The sequence below is a fragment of the Pyxicephalus adspersus genome, chromosome 3 (assembly GCF_032062135.1).
Source record: "Pyxicephalus adspersus chromosome 3, UCB_Pads_2.0, whole genome shotgun sequence".
In the NCBI taxonomy this organism is placed as follows: domain Eukaryota; kingdom Metazoa; phylum Chordata; class Amphibia; order Anura; family Pyxicephalidae; genus Pyxicephalus; species Pyxicephalus adspersus.
In genome coordinates, this window is record NC_092860.1 from 72738423 (window position 1) to 72762381 (window position 23959).

The following is a 23959-nucleotide window of genomic DNA, read 5'->3' on the forward strand; positions in this document are numbered from 1 at the left end:
GTCTGAGATTTCAGTTCAATCCACAGTAAGGTACGGGGACATAAGATGTAATGTAAAAAATAGAAGAATGATTGCAGTCCTAATTGGTATATTACAATATAATTTTATTCTTGGGTATAGATATATGGCATGTACAGACTAGCACTAGTTTACTATGGCGTTCATATGACTTCTATGAAGCATTAGGCTCCTAGGAGCAGAAATAAGCCGGTACTGCTGGGATTTTTCAGGCAAGCTGCTAAAGAAGCGGCGCCAAATGAAGTCTATGGAGCAGACCAGGATGACAAGCTATCCCTGGACGCCCCCATGCAACATCCAATATAATGCATGGCAGTGCTGCTACCACCTGCAAATAGAGGATTTTGGACACACCCATTTGGTTCCCATCAGTAGAACCACCAGCCAGAACCGAACCCTTACTGTAACCCCATAAATGTTGCAGCATTTCAATATATTAGAGGACAGTGAGCATGTGCAGATGTGCAGTCACGTGGTATGCCTCAGTTTGGGAACAAGCTGTCACCTATCCTAGAGGAGACCAGAACACACCTAACACATGAAGACAATAAGCAGCCTCTTGTCAACGTCAACTACCAGTAAGCGTCTCCGCTGCACAGCCTTAAAATGGCCGCATGCCAGGCCTACTAGCCGACCACACCCCTTCTACACTATCACGAGTGCCATTTTTAAGCAGGGTATAAGACACAGGAAAAGAGCCGCACACTCACCCATACACCGCGCTGTTCATATACCGTGCCCTTACTAAACATGGCCGCATTAAAGTAGCGCATGGCCCTGATGTCACGTGCAGCCCCTCTTTGCGATTGGATGACACCAATCACTCCCGCCATTGAATGAAAAAGTGACCGTTGCCTGGGCAGAAAGGAGCCGTGGGCCGACTTTTGTGCTTGTCAATAACTACTTGGCGGGAACCCCTGACTGGAGAATGGCGACCTCCACCCCTAGCCGGCAGGCACCCCCTCTAGCGCAGTCCCCGGCTCGGGGCGCTCGCACCCCTCTCTCACCAACTCGTATTAGCCGCCTGCAGGAGAAGGAGGAACTGCGGCACCTCAATGACCGCCTGGCAGTCTACATAGACCGGGTCCGTTCCCTGGAGCTGGAGAATGACAGGTTAATGGTGAAGATCTCTGAGAAGGAGGAGGTCACCACCCGGGAGGTGAGGGCACAGACTGCTGTGTGTGTGTGCAGGGATGTGGGGAACCATGGCTATCCTTGTCCTATAGGAGCACAGCAGCCGGGATTCTCTACATGGCAGCCCCACCATCATCATCATCACCATCATGGGGGGAATACTTCATTCCCATTCCAACTTCACCTGGCTTGTGGAAATAAATCTCTGCTGTGCCTTATGTGATGGGCTCATGACCAAATCAGCATCCACTAGATGATCAAATCGATGTTTTCACACAAGATGTGTGAAAGTTGTGTGAATCTGGTGTGAAAATAATACTCGGTTCCTTTTGTATGAATCTCTTATGTTGGTCCTAACAAAGCTGGTTTGTGGTGTACAGGCTGGGGATGTCCTAGCGTTTATTGGTGTATAATAATAATGTTTATTGGTGTATAATAATAATACTACAGGCTGGGAATGCCCTATTGTTTATTGGTGTATAATAATAATAATAATACTACAGGCTGGGAATGCCCTATTGTTTATTGGTGTATAATAATGGTAGGGGGACGCTGCGGGTAGACGCTTGGTCTTTGTTCTCGGTGACAGCTATATATGTATTGTCTGCCAGGATCCGACCGTTTCCCTTTTCATGACACCAAGCATCATTGTGTTTTCCTTGTCACCTGTCAAATGTAATTTTGGATGCTTTTATTCTTTCTATACAATTTTTTTTTAATACTGACATTAGTAATAAATCTCCCTGCTTCTGGAGTTTGATGGAGAATTGTGCTTCCTCCGGTGGTACCTGTGTCTCATCCCAGGAAGCTGCACAGATTGTGGCGGAAGCAGCCGATGTCATCCTGCACGGATATGAGATTGTGCCACACGCTGGGTGCTCATAAATGATCAAATTCCCCATGTCCTACAAGCACATCCTTAAGTGCCCCAACCCCAAAGCCCCCTGGGGTATATGTGACATACTTCAATCTTTTATGTTGTTGTGGGGGAAATCTTACTTTAAAAAAAAAAAAAAAAAATTAAACAATGTAAGGAAACAAGCAGTCCTGTAACCCAAAATTACATTACATGGCTGATGTAATCTGTTTTTGTTTGGGGAATTGTATGGGGTCTGTAGGTGGACATTGATAACATACGTGTTTTACCTATCTGACCTGGAGATTGGTATGGCAAAGTAGATGACGGCACTAAACTTGATCTAAAACAAATTTTGTCTATTAAACCTGTAAATGTAAAAGGAATGCTTGCTTGCCCTGATCATAAAAATCCATATAAATCCCTGGCTGAAAATCCTCCACAGAAAGTGAAACTTTTGGGATTGTTGATCTTCTGGTCTCTGTAGTTTTTAGTGGTTCCTCCTGCTGACCTCACATGGGCAGTGAATGGGAGGTCTGCAAATAATCAAACTATTGGGCAGGAGATACGCTATGGCAGCTTCCATATTGTTTTTATGACTGGTGTGTTTTAAGCGTCTTTGTAGGTTTATTTCAAAGAGCTTCTGACATCAGTCCATCCAATTCAGCAGAAATCTTCCTGTTAGACTGCTCCTGGCACCCCCTTGATGTTGGCAACCCCAGCAGCCTTCCTAGTGGTAGTGATTCATGCTCTTAGATGGCCTTTATGACACGGGGTAACCTTTGAAATTACTTTAAAAGTGTTAGGAATCCCCTGCTAAATTGCAGTACATTAGCTTGGTGTTCAGTGGGAAGAAAGTTTTTGAATGAATGTCAGTGGTAACAGGGAGATGCCAGATATTTCAGAACTTAAAATTGCATCTGCCTGCTAAAATGACTTCAAATAATGCTTCTCAAATTTGTCCATATGTTTGTAAATCATTTGCAGCTTGTCAGTTATTAAAGTGGAACTGAACTTTCGTTAAAAAAAAAAAAAAAAAAACTTTGTCTTTCAAAGAGCTCATTCATATTCCAGTAGGTTCCATGCCATACCGCCTCCGTCTGGACAGCCTTCTTTTTCCGTTTTCTTTTGTATTCCTGATAATACGAAAAATGTACAAATTTGCCCAAGACAAATGGTCGTTCTCATCTTTGGTGAGAATCTGACCTGTGTCCTGTGGTCACCTAACCTTCTTTATTGATCCTTATGGTGGATTCATGAACAGCGATTAGGAATAACTTTTGTGCAAATCAAGGGAGGACAACAGGGTGCCACTCGCTTGTCCCCTCCAAAGAACAGAAAGGGTGCTGTGTGTACATCTGATGAAATCATCATTTCCAGTGACTAACATCTAACGTGCATGTAGGCTTAGAATCTTTGGGAAAGAATTCAATATTTCCGGTTGTCAGATTCTCCTCTTAGCTGCCTTCCACTGCTTCTTCCTCATTATGTCAGATGTCATTGACAGCTGAGTCTGTGTATAGGAGAAATTTTACCATTTGTAGACTCTGCAAATGTAAACCGAGAATTCCCAGACTGTGATTGGGAGCTGCTGTACTTTATGTAGCCTCAGTCACCCTATAATGACAGCTGAGTGTTCAGAAAACTGCTTCCAGTCATCTTTGTAAAGCTGCGATCTGCCCTTGCCGGAAACTTGCACTTTACAACCACTGGTTTGTGGAAGATTGCGGGAAAATAATGTAAGCTATGCCCATGCTGATTTTAAACTTAAAAAAGGCATGTGAGCTGCAACATAAGTTGCAAGGATTGGTGATTATAGTGTGGACGTTGTCATGTTACATGAGCTGCACAAATTCCAGCCATGTGTCCAACCTGCTTGGATATAGTGCAGGGCAGACCACAGTATTCTAATATACCCCACATGTCTCGATAAAAAATGTGATAAAATAGGTAAACCTAGTGTACTCACATTTCTAAACCAACAGGCTGAAAACCTACTATAGGCGAAGGGGAAAGATTTATTCTTATTGCCTTTCAAAGTTGCCCAAGTGGTTACTGGATTACTTCCACTTATGTTTATATACTTCTTGTTTCAACATTAGTACATACCTTTTTCCAACTTTTTGAATTTTAGGTCAGTGTAATCAAAGACCTCTATAATGCGGAGCTTGCTGATGCTCGTAAAGTTCTGGATGAAACGGCGAAACACAGAGCCAGGCTGCAAATAGATCTGGGGAAGTGTCGCTCTGATCTTGATGAAATAACCAAAAAGTAAGTTTCTTTTTTTTTATACTTATTTTATTGATTTGTGTTGGCTTTTAAATATCCACTTAATGATAAAACTCCAAACAACCCAAAACATTTAGTTTGCGGGTCTTTTCAGACAGGTTTTGCATTCTTAAATCTGTAGGGAATGCAAAAAGCACTTCAGAAGGCAGTCAATGATGTAAATTATGTTTTGTGATGTAAAAATGATTGGCAATTTGATGTTTTGGGGTATTCTTAAACTAGGTTTCTTATTCCCAGCTCTCTGATCTAAAATTAGCATGTACTAGTGTGCATTGTCTCATACCTATTTGTTTGTCACTGACTATTTGAAAGTACACTGCTCACCTACATACAGTCTCTTGGAAGTGTGGACTTTGGTAACTAATGGGAACTGAACCAAATGGCCGAAAAGAATCCTCAGGTTCTTCCAGAGGCAGTGTGAAAAGATTTGCTCACTGTGGCTAAACTGATGTGCTTAAAGAACCGTCACTGCATGTGGGGAAACTATAGTAACCAAAAGACAAAACCTAACAAATAGTAAAGACCTGTAATGATTGAAAATATGTTTATTCTCCGTAAAAGCCAAGCCAGGTTTACCTTAGCAACTGCTTGGTTGTGTGAATTGACAACAAGGAGTTCTGAAGTATTTTTCTGAAACAAGATATCCTGAGCTAAAGGTGTCCATACACGATGTGATCATTACTGATTGATGCCCAATTAATCAAAGACCTGTGGGGAACCAAAGTATTTTTTCCTTCTAATTTGTATGGAATGTGTTTTTATTCATTTAAAACAAAGAACAACATTTGAAGGTTTTCGGTAGAGAATGTTTTGGTGCGGCTTTTTGTGTTTTATCCTTTAATTTTAAATACACACTGCTAATCAATAATTGTTTTGCAAGCTCTGTATTTTCAATTATCTGCCTTTTGAGTCTTATTGTACAGCACAAAGTCATTGATGTTTGAAGAAATGAAAGGAACATGCTGATAGAAGGCTAAAGCAGAGTGACAGAAATAAATTTATTAGTTCAGTTTCTTTTCATCGTTCAGTTAATGGATGGGGTGGGGGCTGTCTGTGAATTATAAAGCTGCACTAAATAGACATCTCTTCCTTGATGGACAGGGTTGTGCTCTGTGTAAATTTCAGGGCTTGGTGGGTAGAAACATAAACCTTTGGCAGGTTAAGTACAATAAATGTACCAGCTGTATCTGTGTTTAGTGGTTTGCCTGAAGTTAAGCATTAAGTGTTTATCTGCCAGTGTGCTGTAAGATGTTGTTGTCTGACATTATCTGTTCCTGATAGTATTTGACAACTGGTAATGGCTATGAACTAAACCTACATATAGCTGCTAGGAAAAGGCTGATCCTGGGTGAATGCATGTGAGATCTTGCAGCTGTTAGATGGCATATTTCAGCAAATGGTGCCCACAAAAGCAGCTTTTTGTTTTCACATAGAAAAGCATTCTCACCCATATGTGACCGAGCAACAACTGGTAACTGAGAAGAATGGCTGCATACACTTTGTGTATGTGGATAGAATGATATTTTATTTTATATAAAGTCAATTCCATATTTAAATTGACTTTATTTACTTTTTCCAGATCAATTTCATTTTCATCCATTTTCCAGAGATATGCTACTGGGTGTATAAATTGCTGTAAAAAAGTCTATTAAAGTATTCGTATGTTCTGCTTATTGAGTTATTTAGGCACTGTCATTTTTTTCTCAAAATGTAAGTAGAGGGTGTACCTAGGATTACAAACCTATAAAATATTTGCATGCAGAGTGCTTGGACTATAAAAGTCTACATATTGGGGGTTTTGGTTTCATGCTTATGCTTACTTTAGAAGCCACGTACAATGCATTGAAATATGTTTAATCTACTGTGACAGGCAATGTATTTTTTTTCTTTCTTTATATATTTTTTATTTAAACAAAGTAAATATAGGCAGCATTAAATAAACTTTCAATAGCAAAACTAGAACAAGAAGAAAAATTGAACCATAAAGATATTGATTATATCATAAAAACATAACAAATCAGAAGGAGACATCACAGGTGAAAAAAAGAACTGTTAAGGGTGTGAAGATGATTTTATGAACAGTCACAAAATTATTGCTCAGGGACCGACATGTGGGCAAGGTTGCACCTGTTCTCTAGCAAGTCTAAAAATTGGTACAATATTTTTTCTCCAGAATAAAGAAATACACGACCTGTCCACTGTGACCAGATGTTTGAGTACAGATTTTTCTGTATAAAGTAAAAAGAGGCCAGGCCAATAGGGACCCTATGGTTAGGTAATTTCTAAGCAACCTTTATTACTGTTCTCTAAAAGGCTTGCAGAACCAGACAGGACTCGAACAGCTGGAGCTTGGTGCTTACACTCTCACCACAAAGCCAACACAGATCTGAAACCTCTGGATAGATTTTATGAATTTACAAAGCAGCCATGTAGTGGAGGCATCCTCTCTTGAAGCCAAGTTCCAGAAACCTACTACTGATAGAGACCTTATGTATCAAGAAGTGAATAATATTCCTTTGCTCCAGCATAAATTTGAACTCCCAATCCTCTATAAGGAGGTGTGAAATCTGAGGGCGTGTTAAGAAATGTCCACTTTTATAACTGAATGAATTAGAAGATTACACCTCCTAATTTAGACATGGACCATCAGAAACAAATCTGCTAGTGCTGGGCTGTCTTTAGTGGATAAGTTAGGTGGTATTTTGTCTACTTATTGCCCATTTTATAACATATAAGCATTTCTTTTCGCTTCAGCGGTTGCCGTGATTAGAGAGGTTACAAAAACAAATGGTGTTTGATGTATCCAAGTCTTTTGCATGATTAGACTATTGATATTTCCTTTATGATAATGGCTATGAGGGTGACTACCTTCCTAAGGATGGACCATATGTAATAATTGTATAGTCAGCTTTGGGACTATGAAGAATTTATTCAGGATAGGTGTTAGAATTTCTTTACCCGTTACATTTTGAAGCTTTTTTTAACAAAAACAGTTATCCCTCTGGTTTTGTTGCTGTTTTGAGTTGAGCTGATTGTAGTGATTTGTATCTTATTATTATCCCATTTTTTTTTCAGTTTTAAGAAAAAAGATGCTGAACTGGTTGCTGCACAACATCGGAATAAGGACCTGGAAGCTTTGCATTTCAGAAGCGAGGCAGAGCTTTCATCCACCCTAGAAGAGAAGCGGAAGCTGGAGGCTGAAGTGGCTGATCTGCGTGCTCAACTTGCTAAGGTATATTTGGTCTTGCAGGTTGGTCTTTGCAGGTGATGGGCAGAAAAGAAGCCAGCTTGTGAAGACAACATTAACCATAAATTTAGTTTTCATTTTCGGTTCTGTAATGAAAACTTAGACATATAGCATAACATTTTCAAATCGATCACCAGATGGAACTTAAACCTGGCTTCACCCATAAAAACTGAGAAAGAAAGGAGAAAAAGTATTGCACAGTAAGAGTGGTTGTTTTAAAATGGTTTGTGTTAAGGTGTATTGACAAAAAGAAAAACATTTTTTAAATGGGATTGACATTTTAGCTTCTACTGAAGATGATATATATATATATATATATATATATATTTAAAATTATTTTAGCTCTAATACTTTATGGTAATTATCTGTACCTATGCTTTTGTCAGGCTGAAGATGCTCATACTGTTGCAAAGAAACAGTTGGAAAATGAGACTTTAATGCGTGTTGATATGGAGAACCGCTGCCAGAGTCTGCAGGAAGAGCTTGAGTTCAGAAAGAATGTATATGAAGAGGTGAGGAATTTTTTTTATATAATGCATGGGAGTGAGGTGGCTTTGACTGGTAAAACAGTACTAAGTTTTCTTTATGGTTGATTACAGGAATCCAGAGGATCCAGGAAGCGCCATGAGCGCAGCTTGGTAGAAGTAGATAGGGGGAACAGATATGACTATGAATCCAAACTGGCGCAAGCTCTGGATGAGCTCAGGAAACAGCATGATGAGCAAGTTAAACTCTACAAAGAAGAGTTGGAGCAAACCTATCAAGCAAAGGTAATGTGATTTGAGCTATGTTTTGTAATAAAAGTAGAAAAAAAGGCCACTGGGTCATTCTTTATAAATGTTTTCCTTTCTTACTGTGACTCATTTAAATAAAGTAACATTGCCTGAATCAACCAGTCATTTTAGTGCCGTTAAGGTTTAGAACTCCCAGCATGAGCTGCTTTTTATTTCCTACCATTTCATCTTGATTTTTATAATTTTTGTTGTAGATCTTCTAAAATTAAAAAATCTCTTCAGAACTGTATGAAGGATAAGCTAAAGGCTTGGCCATTGTCACTGGCTTCAACCTGTTATAGTGTATCATATGACAGGTCATGCTAAATGTGCCTGGTTGTATCTGGCTTCAGTACTCTTAAATTACATACCTGAAATAAACTATTACCACAAGTCAGTGTTCGGTATTTCTATACTTGTTTAGGGTCTTGTAAAGCATTGAAGCCATTGGATTATCTTGACATCCAAAATAATAACATAGGCAAAAAGTAGCCTGTTCCTTTTATTTATTTATTTACTAGCTGATTACCTGGCATTGCCCGGGTATTTATTTATTGCAATTATTTTATACAGGAAAAGGAATCAAATAAAGCTATAGTGATTTTCTTGTCTACAGTGTTGTTTAATTTTTTTGCCTTTGATTGCACTCAGCCAATTGCCTTATGTTTTCTCGAAGGCATTATTACAGGCCAGAGTCCAAAAAAAAAGTATGTAAAAATATAAGCAAAATGCACACTGTTACTGAGCAATACATACATCAGATCAGTGGTGCACTCACATGAGTGTCATACAGTATGTCTAGCAATTTTGGTTTAAATGTCTCCATGTCTTTCCTAGTTATTAAATACATACATACATACATACATACATACATCAAAATATAGCTCTGACATATAGTACAGCGCTGTACAAAGATGCACTCACACAAGTCTCGGTTATATGTATAGCAAGTTTGGTTGAAATGTCTACATGCGTTTTTGAGCACACATATACATCCAATTATATATATACCTCTGACATATACCATAGTGCTGTACAATGAAACACTGAACTAGACCCATCAGTCTCTGTACAGAGGAGCTGACACTCTAATGTCCCCCCACAGTCACACACTATTTTTATGAATTTATATAGTTCTGACATATACCATAGTGCTGTACAGAGATCATTGAGCCAGTTCTATCATTCTCTGTACAGAGGAGCTGACACTCTAATGTCTCTCAGCGCTGCACAAAGATGACTGCTCCACTCACATGATTCTGAGTCATACTGTATGTCTAGCAAGTTGGGTTGAAATGTGTTGATGGGTTTCCTAGTGATGGTAGAACATAGCAAGTTTGGTTGAGATGTCTCTATGCGTTTCATCCAAATATAGCTCTGACATATAGCACAGCGCTGTACAAAGATGACAGGTGCACTCACATGAGTCTCAGTCATATGTATGGCAAGTTTGGTTGAAATGTCTCCATGCGTTTTCGAATGATGGTGGAACATGCATGCATGCATACATACATACATACATACCTAAATATTTATTTTTTATTTTGTGGCTTTTTCTCTACAATTGTCTTTATAAAGTACTAATTAGTTTTAAATTTAGAACCATATTTATATTTTAGAGGATATTTACTACATAGTTTTCCTTGCCTATTGCAGTTGGACAATATCAAGCGTTCCTCTGACCATACAGACCAGGCTGCTGAAGCTGCCCGTGAGGAGCTAATGGAAGCACGGATGAGGATTGAGACACTGGTCTACCAACTATCTGGACTTCAAAAGCAGGTACATCACGCAAAAAACAAAAAATATTTCTGCGTTTTTTATATATATATATATATATATATATATATATATATATATATATATAAATAAATTTATTTGCATTATTCGCAGTGCAGTTTCCATTGAGTCTAAATTAAGTTAGATGCATTCTTCATTGTCTTGATCCCATGCTCTGTCTTTGTGGTCTTTCCTCTTTTATATTTTTCTGTCCAGTAAGGTGCATAATAGTAACCGTGATTGTTAAACTGCTTCATTCAAAGCTGAGTATACTATATAATAACTAACAGAATGGTTTGGCTACAGGTGAATACATCTGAGGATCGTATCCGTGAACTAGAGGAATTGCTGTCCAGTGATCGTGAGAAGTACCGGAAAATGCTGGATGGTAAAGAGAAAGAGATTGCAGCAATGAGGGACCTCATACAGCAACAACTGACAGAATATCAAGAACTACTAGATGTTAAGTATGCTCTGGACATGGAGATCAATGCCTACCGCAAGCTGCTAGAGGGAGAAGAGGAAAGGTGAGTCCTTCTGTGCCCATAAGTACAAGGGCAAGTACAAAAATCTCCAGAATCCTTTAATAAATTTGAAGTTTGCTACCAAAATGTTTGGTCCATTTTGTGAAGCTATTGAGTGAAAACTTTCTTTTGTTACTTCCAGTGACTGACATTGGTTATGTTTTACAGGTTAAAACTGTCCCCTAGTCCTCAGTCTCGTGTTACTGTGTCAAGGGCCACCTCAAGCAGCACCTCATCCCGCCAGCTTCGTGGCAAGAGAAAACGTGTTGAGGTTGAAGAAGGTGTGGAAGGTGGCACCATCCAGTCTTCAAGCGCATGGGCTAGGCAATCATCTCATGAGATGAGCACTGCTGTTGAAGGGGAGGATCTTGGTGAAAGAGGAAGCAGCAAATTACATATATCACAGCAATCCTCTGCAACTGGAAGTATCTCTATAGAGGAATGTGGCAATGAGGGAAATTTTATTCACCTGAAGAACAGCTCCGAAAAGGTAATTGATAAACCCTTTTATCCTCGGTGCACTTGTATAAGTTATTGTATTAAGTGTGTTATATCATGAAATCATAATTTTATCTTTGTTCCACAAGGTCTAACATTTTCTTGCATTTTTTTTGTTACCTCCCAGGATCAGCCTTTAGGTAACTGGAGACTAAAGGTGAAAATTGGGGACAATGAAGAAATAGTTTACAAATTCACACCAAAGTATGTACTGAAAGCAGAACAGTCTGTTAAGGTAAGTTTTTTTTTTTTTTTTTTGGTTGTGCAATTTGGGGGGGGGGGGGAGTTGATTTATTTAGAACACACATCGGGAAGCAATGTTTTTAGACCAATAAAGAGGCCTTGATATATAGCTCTTTGCTTCTTCAGTGTACAGGTGTGCATAAAGTAATTTACATTCCATGTTGTACTGGTCAACTTTTCTTTCCTTTTATGCTGCAATTGTAGTTTTCATCTGTATAACCATCAAATAAACTGAAGTTGTGCCTCATCCAATTAGCACATAGGAACCACGTTAATACCATGGTAACACATATTTTTTATATATATATATATATATATATATATATATATATATATATATATATATATATATATACATATATACATTTTGATAAGGTGGTGGCATTTGCATTCGCCTCTTCCCAACTAGATTGCAGCTAAAGGAATGTCACAGCACTGTAAAATGGATGCGGTGCTAATGTCTCATTCAAGCCTGACAATTCCTTTACAAGTTTGTATTGATTAAATTTTTAGGCCATTTTTATGTTTTGTTATTACACCTGTACTAATTGTTTATTTTTGCAGATATATAGTGCTGACGCTGGCGTGGCCCATAGTCCTCCTTCTGTGTTGGTTTGGAGAAACCAAAGTTCTTGGGGAAGTGATGCCAACATCAGGTTTTGTCTGGTGAACAGTGAAGATGAGGTCAGTTAAGTTTTGATGGGATTTACCTGTTAAGTTTTTTATATTTCTGGCTTTAAACAAAACTTATAATTTTTATATTTTCTGTTTTGCTTTTTACCAAATCTATTCTGTACAGACATATTTGCTACACCTATTAATTATTTGAAGTTTATAATTGGGCATTATGCATATTTTGATTTCTTTTTATTTATATGATGGGAATGATTCATTGTCTCATGTTCATGTTGGTGTCCCAACAGGAAGTGGCAGTGAGAATAGTATCAAAGTCTGTAGAGGAAGATGAAGAGGAAGAAGCTGATTTTGGGGAGGAAGATCTTTTTCATCAGCAGGTAACTTTACAAAACCTTTATAAATTTGGTATATTTCAGTTATTCTTCATTATTGCTTAGATTGCAGAAGCATAACTTTAAACTCTGTATCAAAGAGTTTAGTAGACTTCTTTTTACTTTAACTTTTATTAGAAGTGAAAACACTGACCACTTGATCTTGGGTTTTCGTCCTTGTCTGTTATGAACAGTTGGCTGACTTGTGCTGCATAGTTTTGGTAAAATAAGGGTAGGGAGTTTTTTTATAATGTTGTCTTTTCTTGTAGTCGTCAGGGAGGGTCTCCTGTTTTCATTTTATTAATACTTTGTTTTTCTATTTTACAGGGTGATCCCCGCACAAAATCAACAAGCTGCTCTGTGATGTAATTACCTAGCATTGTTCTTTATTTTACTGCCAGTGCCACCGAAATCTATTTTTATACCTATACAAAGGTTATTTTCTTTTATTGGGTATCTTTTAGTTCACATGAATAGCAGTCTACTGCCAGTCATATTTACAAATGTTTTTATTTCTCTGATTTTACAAACACTATCTCCCGGATCTGGGAATTTTTTTTTGTTTTTATTATGCCAGAGATACAGTTTAGTATGTGGCTGCAGAAACCGGTGCATTTATTTTGTTGGTTAAATATTGCCATTGATGTGGCTAACTGTGCCACTTCAAGAATAGTTTGAAATTGAAGACTTTACTGTTCTTGCTTAAAGGTAATGTTTTACAACATGTTCAATACAAAGGTTTTTATTCAGTAGACATAGCATAGGTATCCATGTCTCCTAAGCTGTTCATCTGTCAGCCTTCTTCCTCCAAATGGCATTGTAGATGACCAAGAACACCAGTGACCGTTGAGGCATAATTTTTTTTTTATCATGGGACAATTGTAGTAAATTTGCTTAAAAAAGCAGAAATGTACATATTTTCCCTATACCCTGACAGCTGAACTACATTTTTATAAAAGCATCTGTTGGTAAAAAATGTTTTGTAGCTCTTTTAAGAACACATAAAACTCTGAACCAATTTGTACACAGCTTGCTAAATTCATTCTTCGTGCATAGGCAAAGGCTTTGTGCTGGGTAAAGATATGTCACTTTAAAAGACTGAACTATTTTTTTTACCATGTTTTAGACTTGAATTTTGTTTCTGCATTGCAAAGTATCATATTCCTAGAAAGGTCAAACAGACTCTAATTTCAGATAGCACAACAGCATTGTTTGCATCAAAAAGTACATCCTGTATTGACGGAATCGCTCTGGCTTTTTCAGAACCTCGTTCAATATTTACACCAACAATGTCTTCTTGCAGTACCCATTGCACTGCTCTGAATCTTTTTATTTTGTTAAAAACCAAGATACCATAAAGCAATTATTCTACCTGTGGAATGTAGACTTGTGGCTTGCAGATAGTGATGGAAGAAAAAATAGCGGGAAGTTGCTTGGAGTGAAAGTTTTGTCAGCTGACATTCTTTGCATGTTAACAGCATCCTCTCCCTTCTCTTGATAACTTTGCTTTAACAAAGCATGGGCCCAGAGTCTCCATCCTTTAGGACCTGCTTCCTGTACATGTCAGCAGCATGTATAAAGCTCTCTGATAACTTTATAGACAGAAATGCCTGTAAAGAATAAATTGTTTGCTGCTTCCATGTTAATAGGATTCTAGCCATTTATTGTGAACATGTGATTTGCATATGCATTGTGACAGGATCACCTAACTGCTGGCCTGTCCAGCTTGCATATACATACCTTCCCTTTACTCTACTATCTCTCTACAGTCGCCAGGAAGGGTAAGAAATACCCTGTGCTTTTCAGTCTTGGGGCGCACAGCACTTCTCCTTTTTCTCTGCCTGGCCATGCTGAATGGTTATTTGGGTGCCTAGCACTATCATAGAGGCAGGTGAGAGCCTTGTGTAATCCCAAAGCTTACCTCTCTTTGCTTCCAGCATCTGAATAGACAAGTGGAGGAAGTAAAAGTAAGGTTAGTATGTTGGGGAAGGTGATGCTTAGATGGCTTGTCAGATTACTCTTCATGGGCAAAGCAACATGTTCACTTTAAACTTGCTCAGGGGAGTTTTTTGTTACAGAATTATGAATATGCCTAAATTCAGTTATTTAAAATAGTTTCTGAATATTGAATCAGCAGTTCTTTTCCTAACATTCTGTTATTATTGATCCCTATAAACTGTCCAATGACATTTACAAATATTGCAATAAATGTGTTCGTTCAATTAAGCAGGCAGTGTGTAATTTCTTTAAAGGGACTCATTCTAAATACTTGTATGAGAAGGTTGTTGTGGGCCATGTAGCTAGTTGCAAGACAGTAACTGTACTTATGTTGTGTGTACTGGTTGTGGCTTGTCAACTCCCATTACAGCCTTTTCACACAGGTATTCCCTCATAAAAATATAACCCAGTTCTCTTTATGTACTGAAACATGAATGCTTTCATGTAAGGAAATGCTTTACTAACCTGCCCACGCTCAGCTGCCATTAACCTTTGTTTACTCAGAGGGAAAAGACATGCTAGGAATAAAATTCTATATGATGCCACTCCACTGAAAGGTGTAACTCGTGTTTTTAATTTTGTTACAGCACCAAAATGTTTTTACTACGCTTTTACAATTTTAAGTAAACTTGAGTATTATGTTGGCAATATTTGAGTAGTGGTAGTATGTTTCTGATAAAAGATATGAAAAGATTACAATTGTTTATTTTATAGTATTTGATGTTAACTTCTGGTTTAGATGTACCTAGGTTTATGGGTTAATCCACAATTTAGATGTATATTCACAATACAGAATACAATCAAGAATTTGGGAAATAGGATAGGCTAGGTTTGATTTGAGCTTGTCTCAATTTGAGGCTATATCTGGGTTTTGGGTTTATGTTCAAAAGGAATCTGTTCTGAGTGAGTAGTTTGCCATTGCAGACCTCCTTTTTTATATTAGTTGTCCTAATAATCCAATCCGTTCAGTACTTTAAATCATGAACAAGTCCTGTCTAAAACACCGATGTAATGCTTATTCTGGATACCTTCAATCCTGCAGAGCAGTCGATTGGTTTAGAGGTCTCTTCCATCGGTCACATGTCGTCCCGGCATCTGTCTTTGGGCTGGCGCGCTAGGCGCCGCCATCTTCTCCTCTTCTTCCAGGTCCTTCCTACGTCACCCAACACAGGCGCAAGATTGGGTGACGTAGATGGGGAAAAAACTTGCTGATCTCACTGTGCATGTGTGAGATCGGCAATTTTTCCCTTTTGACGAAAGGGCTCCTGCGCATGCCTGAGATGCTCCGCTGTGCTCAGAAGGAGCACCTAAGAGCCTCAGGTTGTCTGCCCTTTTATGTAAAGTGAAAATTCTGAGTTTAGGTACACTTTAAGGCTGGTAAAGCCCATGAAAATGGCATTCTCCGAAGATATTTTGCATTGGCAGCCTTAACTTCCTCCGTAATCCCTTTAGGATTGTGTTCAATCCTAGTTAGATCGTAATGTTATTGTCAAGGTATTTATTTATGCATATTTATATGCACTTAAGATGAAAATTGCTTTTATTTCTTTAGATGAGAAAATATAATTTGACCTTAACTAACCTAGAAGAAATGCACCAATCTATTGCAGCTAAAATTTACGCACCCTACTGGGAATACATTTTTAGGACGTTATATTAAACCATTACTGTATTCTGGTGACGATCTTTTGTGTTTGCAAATGAATGAAGGTACACCTCAAAAGTAGTAGCAGCAGTTGACCACCTGTATTCACACTGAGATATTACAAGAGTATATGATTGTGCTATTATAACTTTGCATACAGAGAATCTGATCATGTTTTGTCAGAATACCATGTTGTTTGTGGTCACTATTGAGACACACAAGTGGTTTCTTCCCACATTAAGTCTGAATGGACCTGGGATGCGGCTGTGCTAGTTTAAAATATCATAATAATAAACTGAATTTATGGTGTTTTTTTCACAGTTCTGTGAGAGCTGACCTCTTGCATGCAGCTTTTTTGGGTGGTCAACTATGACCCAGGAGCTGACTTTGGACCCAGCTGGAATGGATTAGTGGGAACCGTTTTTGGGTTCTGCATATAGGTGCTCTTCATACCCCCTTCTGGTTAAGTTAGCAGCAGAGTGCTTTCAATGCCCTGTGCCAGTCTGTAAAGATTTATTAACTGAGTAAAACAGTCCAATCATAGCAACAGAGCTACGTAATCAGGTTGTTGGGCATCCATTTTAAATTCTTTGCTTGTTCTAACTTGGAAAGGAATAATGCTTAGGTACTGAGGACCTAATGAAGTGCTGCTCTTTTCCTGATATTCATTTTAAATAAAGCACCTCACTCTGCAAATGAGTGTGAATCTTCAGTTTAGGCTGTATACCTGCTGCCCAGATCCTGGTATTAGGTACACTATAGATGCCAGAGCCTCATCTTCCACCCATGGTTTGAGGTTACATGTGTACCTTAGGCCTTTCTACATGCCTTGAGCCATTGTGGTCTTTATACCTATGCAGTTTAGTCACACAGTCTCACTACTTCGGGTTGTCCCCAGTCAAAATTTTACTCTTAATTCCAAAAATGACTCCACCTTGGAAGGGATGATACCCATAGTCTAGTATAGTTTTGTTATGACAAAGTACCTCTCAGGTTCTTCCTTGGCTTAGAGTACTGCTGAGAGATAGCCCATCAGGATCCTTTTTCAAACATCTTACCCCAGGTTCAAGACCTCTGTGATTAAAGTGCTTTATTTTACAGGTCACATCATTCAGGTCATTACAAGTCGTCATCATCGCTGATTTTTTTTTTTTTTTTTTTATTTCCTCACTGTGAATCTTAAACTGTGACCGTCTTGCCTATATTATTGCAGCTAAGTTCATGTTTTATATAACTTACTTTTTTTTACATAAAATACCAAATATGTAAAGAGCTTGCATCACATGTCCCTCATTCATTACTGAAGTAAAAATAAACTGGTATAGCTATCTTTAAAAATGTAACTATAGCTTAAATGCTTAGGTGCTAAATATATGTGGTTTCAGGAAATAGTATTCAGTCTCTCTTTTTAAGCATAGCTGTTTCCTTCATAGCCTCAGTACTGAGTAATTGTGCTTGGTCACAGATATTCTGCCAGGTTTCGTAAACCTTTTACTGATCATATCTTGAAGCCAGTGGTCATCATGGGACACTTTGAAAATAAATGTGCCCCCATATTCTTCTTGTGACTAGTTAGATTTTATTTAATGGCCAAATGACCTTGTGTGGTGTCTGCTGTCATTCCCTGAATGTCTGAATTTCCCATTGTTCAATAGGAAAGTTGTGTCGGAAAACCATATAAAGTAGCACTCCCACTCAGTAATATTTGATATTTACTATATTATGAATAGTGCATCTTTGCTAATAATTGCTTTAGTTACCGTCCAACTGCCATGCATATTCCAACTCGTTGAGAATCCTTGTCTTCACAAGTTTGTTCTGAGAATGAGGATTTGTTTGGAATCCCTATTTATATTTGTCCCTCACACCCACTTATTTCTACAATTGTTACAGGAATCTGAATCTCAATACAGGACATGGGCCTGGATTTCTTCTGATCAGTAATAATAATTTATAGATTGTATTCTTATGTCTTTGAAGGATCTTTCATCTGTAATAGGCAGGTCTAGCTAACACCAGAATATTGAATGACATATACTACTGTTTTTGTTTGAATTTTCGTTTTATTTTCATACCTTTGTTATGTGAACCTAAAGTAAACTGTGCTTCTAAGCTGTGCAAGGCTACTATTCTTTGGGGGGTCCTAAATGTAAGACCTCAGTGATGAGACAGTAGATCCATTAACGTTAATTTATTGCATTGGAGAACAACACTTCATACAAAGGTAGGAAGAAGTTCTTATTAACATAAACATTCTAAACTTATATGCAGAATGATGTGTAATAAAGCGGTATAAGGGGAGGAAATAAAAATAGGTGGGCAACAACAATTTAAACAATTATCTGAAGTCAAACACTTAATGGGCCAGGTTTTAAACATTTTTGGCTTTCCCTATCTTGGATTCTAGTTCAAGCTGGTTGTAACCCCTAGGGTCTATTATCGGCCTTCAAGGCCTTTCTGTGTTCAGATTTCAGGTCCATCCCATAAACAGTTTCCCCTGAAGGTGTGCAAAAAATCAAACCAGTTACTATTCTTATACATACGGCATATTTTTAAAGCAATATATGGGACCCCTAAAATTACCTCTTGTAATAAAAAAAATAAAAAAAAAAAGCATGCATTCACTGTTTTCATGTAATAAAATGCACTGAATAAGATAGAATTGTATTGGCACTTTTTTTTTTTTATAATTTAACCTGCTTTGTTAACTAACCTTAAGGCTACCATATGTTTAAGCCATTATGTTTTAAAGGTGAATGTTAAAATATGACTAATTTTCCTTTGAGGAAAGGCTACTATCTAATTCACACACCTACAAAGTGGCTACTGCCAAACTAGTTTGCGACTTTAAAGTGACATTTTCCATCAAAGGTTACTTTAGTAACCAGTATTCAGCCTGAAGAGTTATTTGTGATGCTGGCTTGACTTTTATAACTAGCAGTTGTAGTAGATCCGTGCCTGCTTTTCACATAATGCTTGCCCCCTGGTGCAGGAAAGCCTTTGCATTCTTGGCTATATTTAAGAAGCTTGCAGGCCTTCATAAATCCAGGGCATTTATGATTCTGCATTGTGTTTTAGCCTGGTGACAGAACCCTGAACTCCTATACTATCAGAGCAGTCTCAACAGGGTTGCATCTTGTTGAATTTTCCTCCAGAGCAAGCATGTTCGTGCACCTCTGTGGACAAGAAATTTGTGCTGATGAATGGTAGTAAAAAATGGAACTGATTTCTTTAGAACAAATTGCTAATAATCAGGATATCATCCTTTAAGTGGTACATCCAATTAATGTTTCAGTGATCAATGTTTTGCCAGCTTGTTTGGTGATATCTCACTATAAATTTACTTTAAGATAAAGTAAGGCAGTATTGGAAATTTAGGAGCAGAGTTATTGCCACTACAGTCTGGAGTCTGCTAGTCAGATTTGCTCCGGAGCAATTCAGCACTTTGAGTCACAAACTTGGAAAATGCAAGCAATCACCAAAGTTGAAGCTGTGCTAATTGAAATGTTTAGGTCACTGATTTAATAAGTAAATAATTAATTTCAGTAATTTGTAAAGGAGAGATCAGAAATGGCATCCTCCGTATTTCTTTGTGCTCCTGTTTCCTGTTTGTAAATAGTAATTTACATTATATGTCTAATCTTAAGTGTTTAGTTTAAAATTGACTTTGTATTGTTTACATATACCTAGACAAATATCTGACACATCCAAAGGTCTCAAAGAGACTCTTGATTAAAAGTAGTGCACATTAAAAGTTGATATTCTAGTCTGCCTGCCAAAAGAATGTAAAGCTTCAAGAACGTCTGGTCAGATTTTTTTTACTCACTTTCTGTCCTGCTGACAGTAAGGAAAATCTACTTTACAAGTGATACAAAGAGAAATAAAAATCTGATGGATTCTAGCCTTTTCTGAAATATACAAATGAAGAAAAATCTCTCTTAAGAATCCCTAGATTCAGTGTTTTGATTACCTAACCCAGGGAACCCTAATAGGTTTTCTGGCCCTACTAATGTGCAATTAGCATTTTTGGAAAAAGGTCCTCAAAGGATCACTTTAAGCCAAATCAACAGTTTTGTTTTTTTTTGTTTTTTTGTCTGCAGAAAGATTAAAAAAAAGTATCCATACCTAATGTAGGGAGGTGCCTGGTTCTAAACTGCACCCTACATAAACATTTTTTTTGGGTGGGTTTTGTGTGTGCTAATTTTTATAAATGAGTGTCTATGGATTCCAATGAATCGTGCACAGTAATGTGGACTAGTTTCCTATAACAACCATTTGTATTTCATTTGTCAATTATGGAGTTACCTAAATTGGTTTGTCCAAGCAGATGCTCTGCTTCTGCGCTATTTTTTTCTTTTTAAATGAATCACATCAATATGTATACTGGTAAGTGCTTTAAACAGTAAATCTGATTTCATAGAAACACTAGTTTTAGAAAATCTTATTTTTAGCATATTTTAGGTATACTGCATTTTCTAAATTAATGTTATTGAAATACGCAATAAGCAAAATACAAATGTATATCTAGACTTCATCATTTATTTTTGTTGTTTTTATATGCATGGCATGTGCTTTTTTTTTAATATTTCAGATTTGTAATATACATTGTATGACTGGAGCAATATTTTCTTTTGTACAACTTTCTCCAATAAAATGTATTGTGATTTTATTAAAAAAAAAGTTGTGTTTAATAATACTTCTGTGTATATGTATATATAACTGTTTGTGTGTGTGTATGTGTGTGTGTGTGTGTGTGTGTGTGTATATATATATATATATATATATCAGGGAAGAAGCACATTTTCCCATTCTCCTTCACTTTTATAATGAAGTCCACAAAAAACATTTTATTGGGGACCAATGGAAAATATGACACTGTTGAAGACAGCTTAAAAAATGGTTGGTGTCATACTATTACCTCAACCAAGTTGCCTTTGCCCTGGAACTGTTTAGGTGCAATGAGATATGAGGAAAATTAGCAACTGCTCAAGGAAACAGTGGAAGCCTCTGGTGGTACACCAGACTTCCATGAGGGTCCAGTAGTACCAGTAAGTACAGGTAAGAATAAACCAGGTGTAAAAGCTTAAATATACCAACAGGGAAGTAGCTGAGCTGTAGAATGAATATGTTCTGCATAATCCAAAAAGGTACTTGCAAAACCACATGGACTCATGGTGGAAAGGGAGATGGCTAGGAAGGTCATAAACCGCACTACGAATCAAGAATCAGGCCTTTGCGACTTAAAGGTGGTGGCTTTGTATGCACTCTGTTGGCGATCTCCATTATACTATATACCATTTGAATATTAGATGTTAATTCTACTTTCTGATGCAAGAATTCTATTTTTTTTTCACCAGTTGAGGTTTGAGTAGACGTAGATAGTAGAAAAGATGGGTGCTGTGGCACCTTCTCATGTGCTGTCCAGGAAATGTAAACCATGAGACTCTCCTCTGATGAGTGCTGGGATTGGCCTCATGGTGCTGGTTTTTGCTCACTGTGGTAGAAGTGATCAAGTCTGCTTACACTGTATGAAAACTGGATGGCTCAAGATTCTAGGGATGTCTGGCTAGTTGGCAACCACTGACTCATTTTTAAAAACTTCTTATTACTGAAAACATTTATAGTGTGGCTTCATGCAAAGTGTTTTGAGCCAATTATTACTGCCAGTAAAAACATGTCTATATGGCTTTATGAAACTGTGTCACTGCCTAAACTACCAGTAAAAAAAAGGTCTTGATCCAAAATACCTTAGCATCTGTTTCTGAGTCCTTCCACACTGGATACCCTCAATGCTACCTGTCTCATGGCTGAAGCATCCTCATTAGCTACAAAGGGTTTCATGTCCTAGCAAACTTAGCTCGTGGCTACCCCGGACCATGGTGTCAGAAGTGGCTATCGGCTTCTTCTGATTTAGACATGCCAGTCATTACTGACTCCAATGCTGACACCACTTAAGAGTCTATATTCTCTAGGTTGGTGGTTCTTCCAGGTTTTCCTAGCAATAAACAATTTGTGCTTCTCAGTCAGTTTAGGGGACACCAACTATCTAAGAGGTTTTCTACCCTACTGATCACCACACTAATGTACTTTGAGATGTGGCTATAGTAATTATAGAAGGGGTTCCCTAAAAATTATTTAACCCAATGTTAGGAAGGTCGAGAGGTTTCTCTAGGTGAAGGAAATCTCACTGGTTGAGTTTCAATCTTAGACTATTTTATCTAACTCCAGACTTTCCATCTCAATAGTAATGGTGGAAAAAGTGGTCAGTATTCAAATTGGCATTGAGAAGACATTTGTGCTAAAATGGGCAGTGACCAGCTCCTGAGACCTAGAATGTACTTACTAGTTCCCAAGTACACCATTATATCTACTAATACTTTTTGTTTAAAAAATAATTCATTGAAAAGGCTTGTTTTCTTGTGTTTTTTTTACAGACATGACACGTTTATATCTAGCAACGGTCTTTTCCAAATATGGTATTTAATATCTCACTACTTGGCTTGTGGATACTAAGAACTGTGCTGCTTATCTGCTGAAAACACACACAATGCTACAAAAAAGAGAAAGTAGTTTGGGCAGAAAAGAGTCTCTCATACCAAAAAAAGTTAACTTACAGGTAATAGTATTTTTTTCAATTGCAGTCCTGCTTTACCTGTGTTAGTGTATATAGAGTTATGATATAACTGATACACAAAAAAAGAAACATTATTATTAAATATAATAATATTTATAATAATATTCAGTATTTATATAGCGCAAACATATTGTCAGTGCTGTACAATAAATATGGGTTGCAAATATCAGACAAATATAAACAATGACACAGCAAAGAGGCAAGGACCCTGCCCAGAAAAGCTTACAATCTAAGAGGTGGGGGATATGGAGTGGTGGGAAGTAGTAAGGGCTTTAGAGAAAGAAGACCGGTAGGTGAGTTTAAAAACATGGCTTTTAAGTGCAGAAAGTAGGAGCAAACCAAGTACGACAAGGAAGACCATTCTAGAGCTCTAGAAAGGTCTTGTGCATGTGATGAGGTTATGAGTGAGGAAGTCAGTGGAAAGTCATTGGAGGAGCGAAGAGAATGGCTAGGGGAGTACTTTTTTTTTTTTTTTTTTTTTTTTTTACCAGGTCAGAAATGTAAGTGGGACAAGAACTGTGTAGGGATTTGAAGGCAAAGCACAGGAGCTTACATTTGATTCTAATGTGTAATGGAAGCCAGTGAAGAGAACTACAAAGAGATGCAGCAGAAGATGAGTGGAGTGGTTAGTGGAATACCAGAGGAGGATGTTACAGTAGTCTAGACCAAAGATGGTACATGGAGCTTGGTGGTCCCTGAGGACAGCTAATATATATAGAGAGATAATATATGAAAAAAATAACTTTTTTTTAACTGGGTAGCACTCTAATTTCTATAAAATAACAAAACAAATTTAGTTAAACTAGATTCACAGTATTATGCTAAAGAACTTCATTTATACTTTCCAACAACAAAGGCTGAAAAAAAAGATGAAACTGGAAAGGAGAATTTATGATTGATTTACCTTTTCCCAGAACAAGGAGAACAAGGAACTGTCACAGCTGCCAGTGCACTCCCAACTTTCACAGACAAGAAAGAGTGAAACTTTATAGTGCAAAGGACCCCCTGTCCCAACTCCATTTGTGGTTATCATAAAGGGAAAGGGAATGGATAAACTCAGCAGTGTTTCTCTTTTTTTAATTTTGGGATTTGGTTTCAGTGCAGTTTCAAGCCATACAATGGCTGCTGTTATAGCTGATCACATGTAAAGAACAATGACAACTGTAGATCAAAACAGAGACTACGATGGAACTTTTTTTTATGTAAATCAAATTATTAGTAGGACACCTCTTTTTGAAGTCAGCCTGAAAGAGTGGGAGGTAGTTGTAGGAACATGGCATAAGTGAACAAAATGTTTAATGTGGTTTTTCTATA

At 37.6% G+C, this 23959-nt stretch overlaps 1 protein-coding gene across 1 annotated transcript; it reads left to right on the forward strand.

Annotated features, from left to right (window-relative positions):
• Nucleotides 1–814: 814 nt before the first annotated feature.
• LMNB2 (lamin B2) lies at nucleotides 815–20691 on the forward strand. The gene is made up of 12 exons (XM_072405204.1): nucleotides 815–1177; nucleotides 4143–4279; nucleotides 7373–7529; nucleotides 7931–8056; nucleotides 8144–8314; nucleotides 9974–10099; nucleotides 10403–10623; nucleotides 10789–11110; nucleotides 11246–11353; nucleotides 11926–12045; nucleotides 12285–12374; nucleotides 12696–20691. Exons 1-12 carry the CDS (start codon nucleotides 947–949, stop codon nucleotides 12735–12737), a joined length of 1851 nt encoding a protein of 616 aa, XP_072261305.1. The 5' UTR covers nucleotides 815–946; the 3' UTR covers nucleotides 12738–20691.
• Nucleotides 20692–23959: the final 3268 nt, after the last annotated feature.

Excerpts from the sequence above, each read along its gene's own strand:
- LMNB2 (XM_072405204.1), top strand. The coding sequence starts at position 947 with ATGGCGACCTCCACCCCTAGCCGGCAGGCACCCCCTCTAGCGCAGTCC. Across the intron at positions 8,057-8,143 it reads GAAAGAATGTATATGAAGAG|GAATCCAGAGGATCCAGGAA; the intron begins GTGAGGAATTTT and ends GGTTGATTACAG. Across the intron at positions 10,100-10,402 it reads TATCTGGACTTCAAAAGCAG|GTGAATACATCTGAGGATCG; the intron begins GTACATCACGCA and ends GTTTGGCTACAG.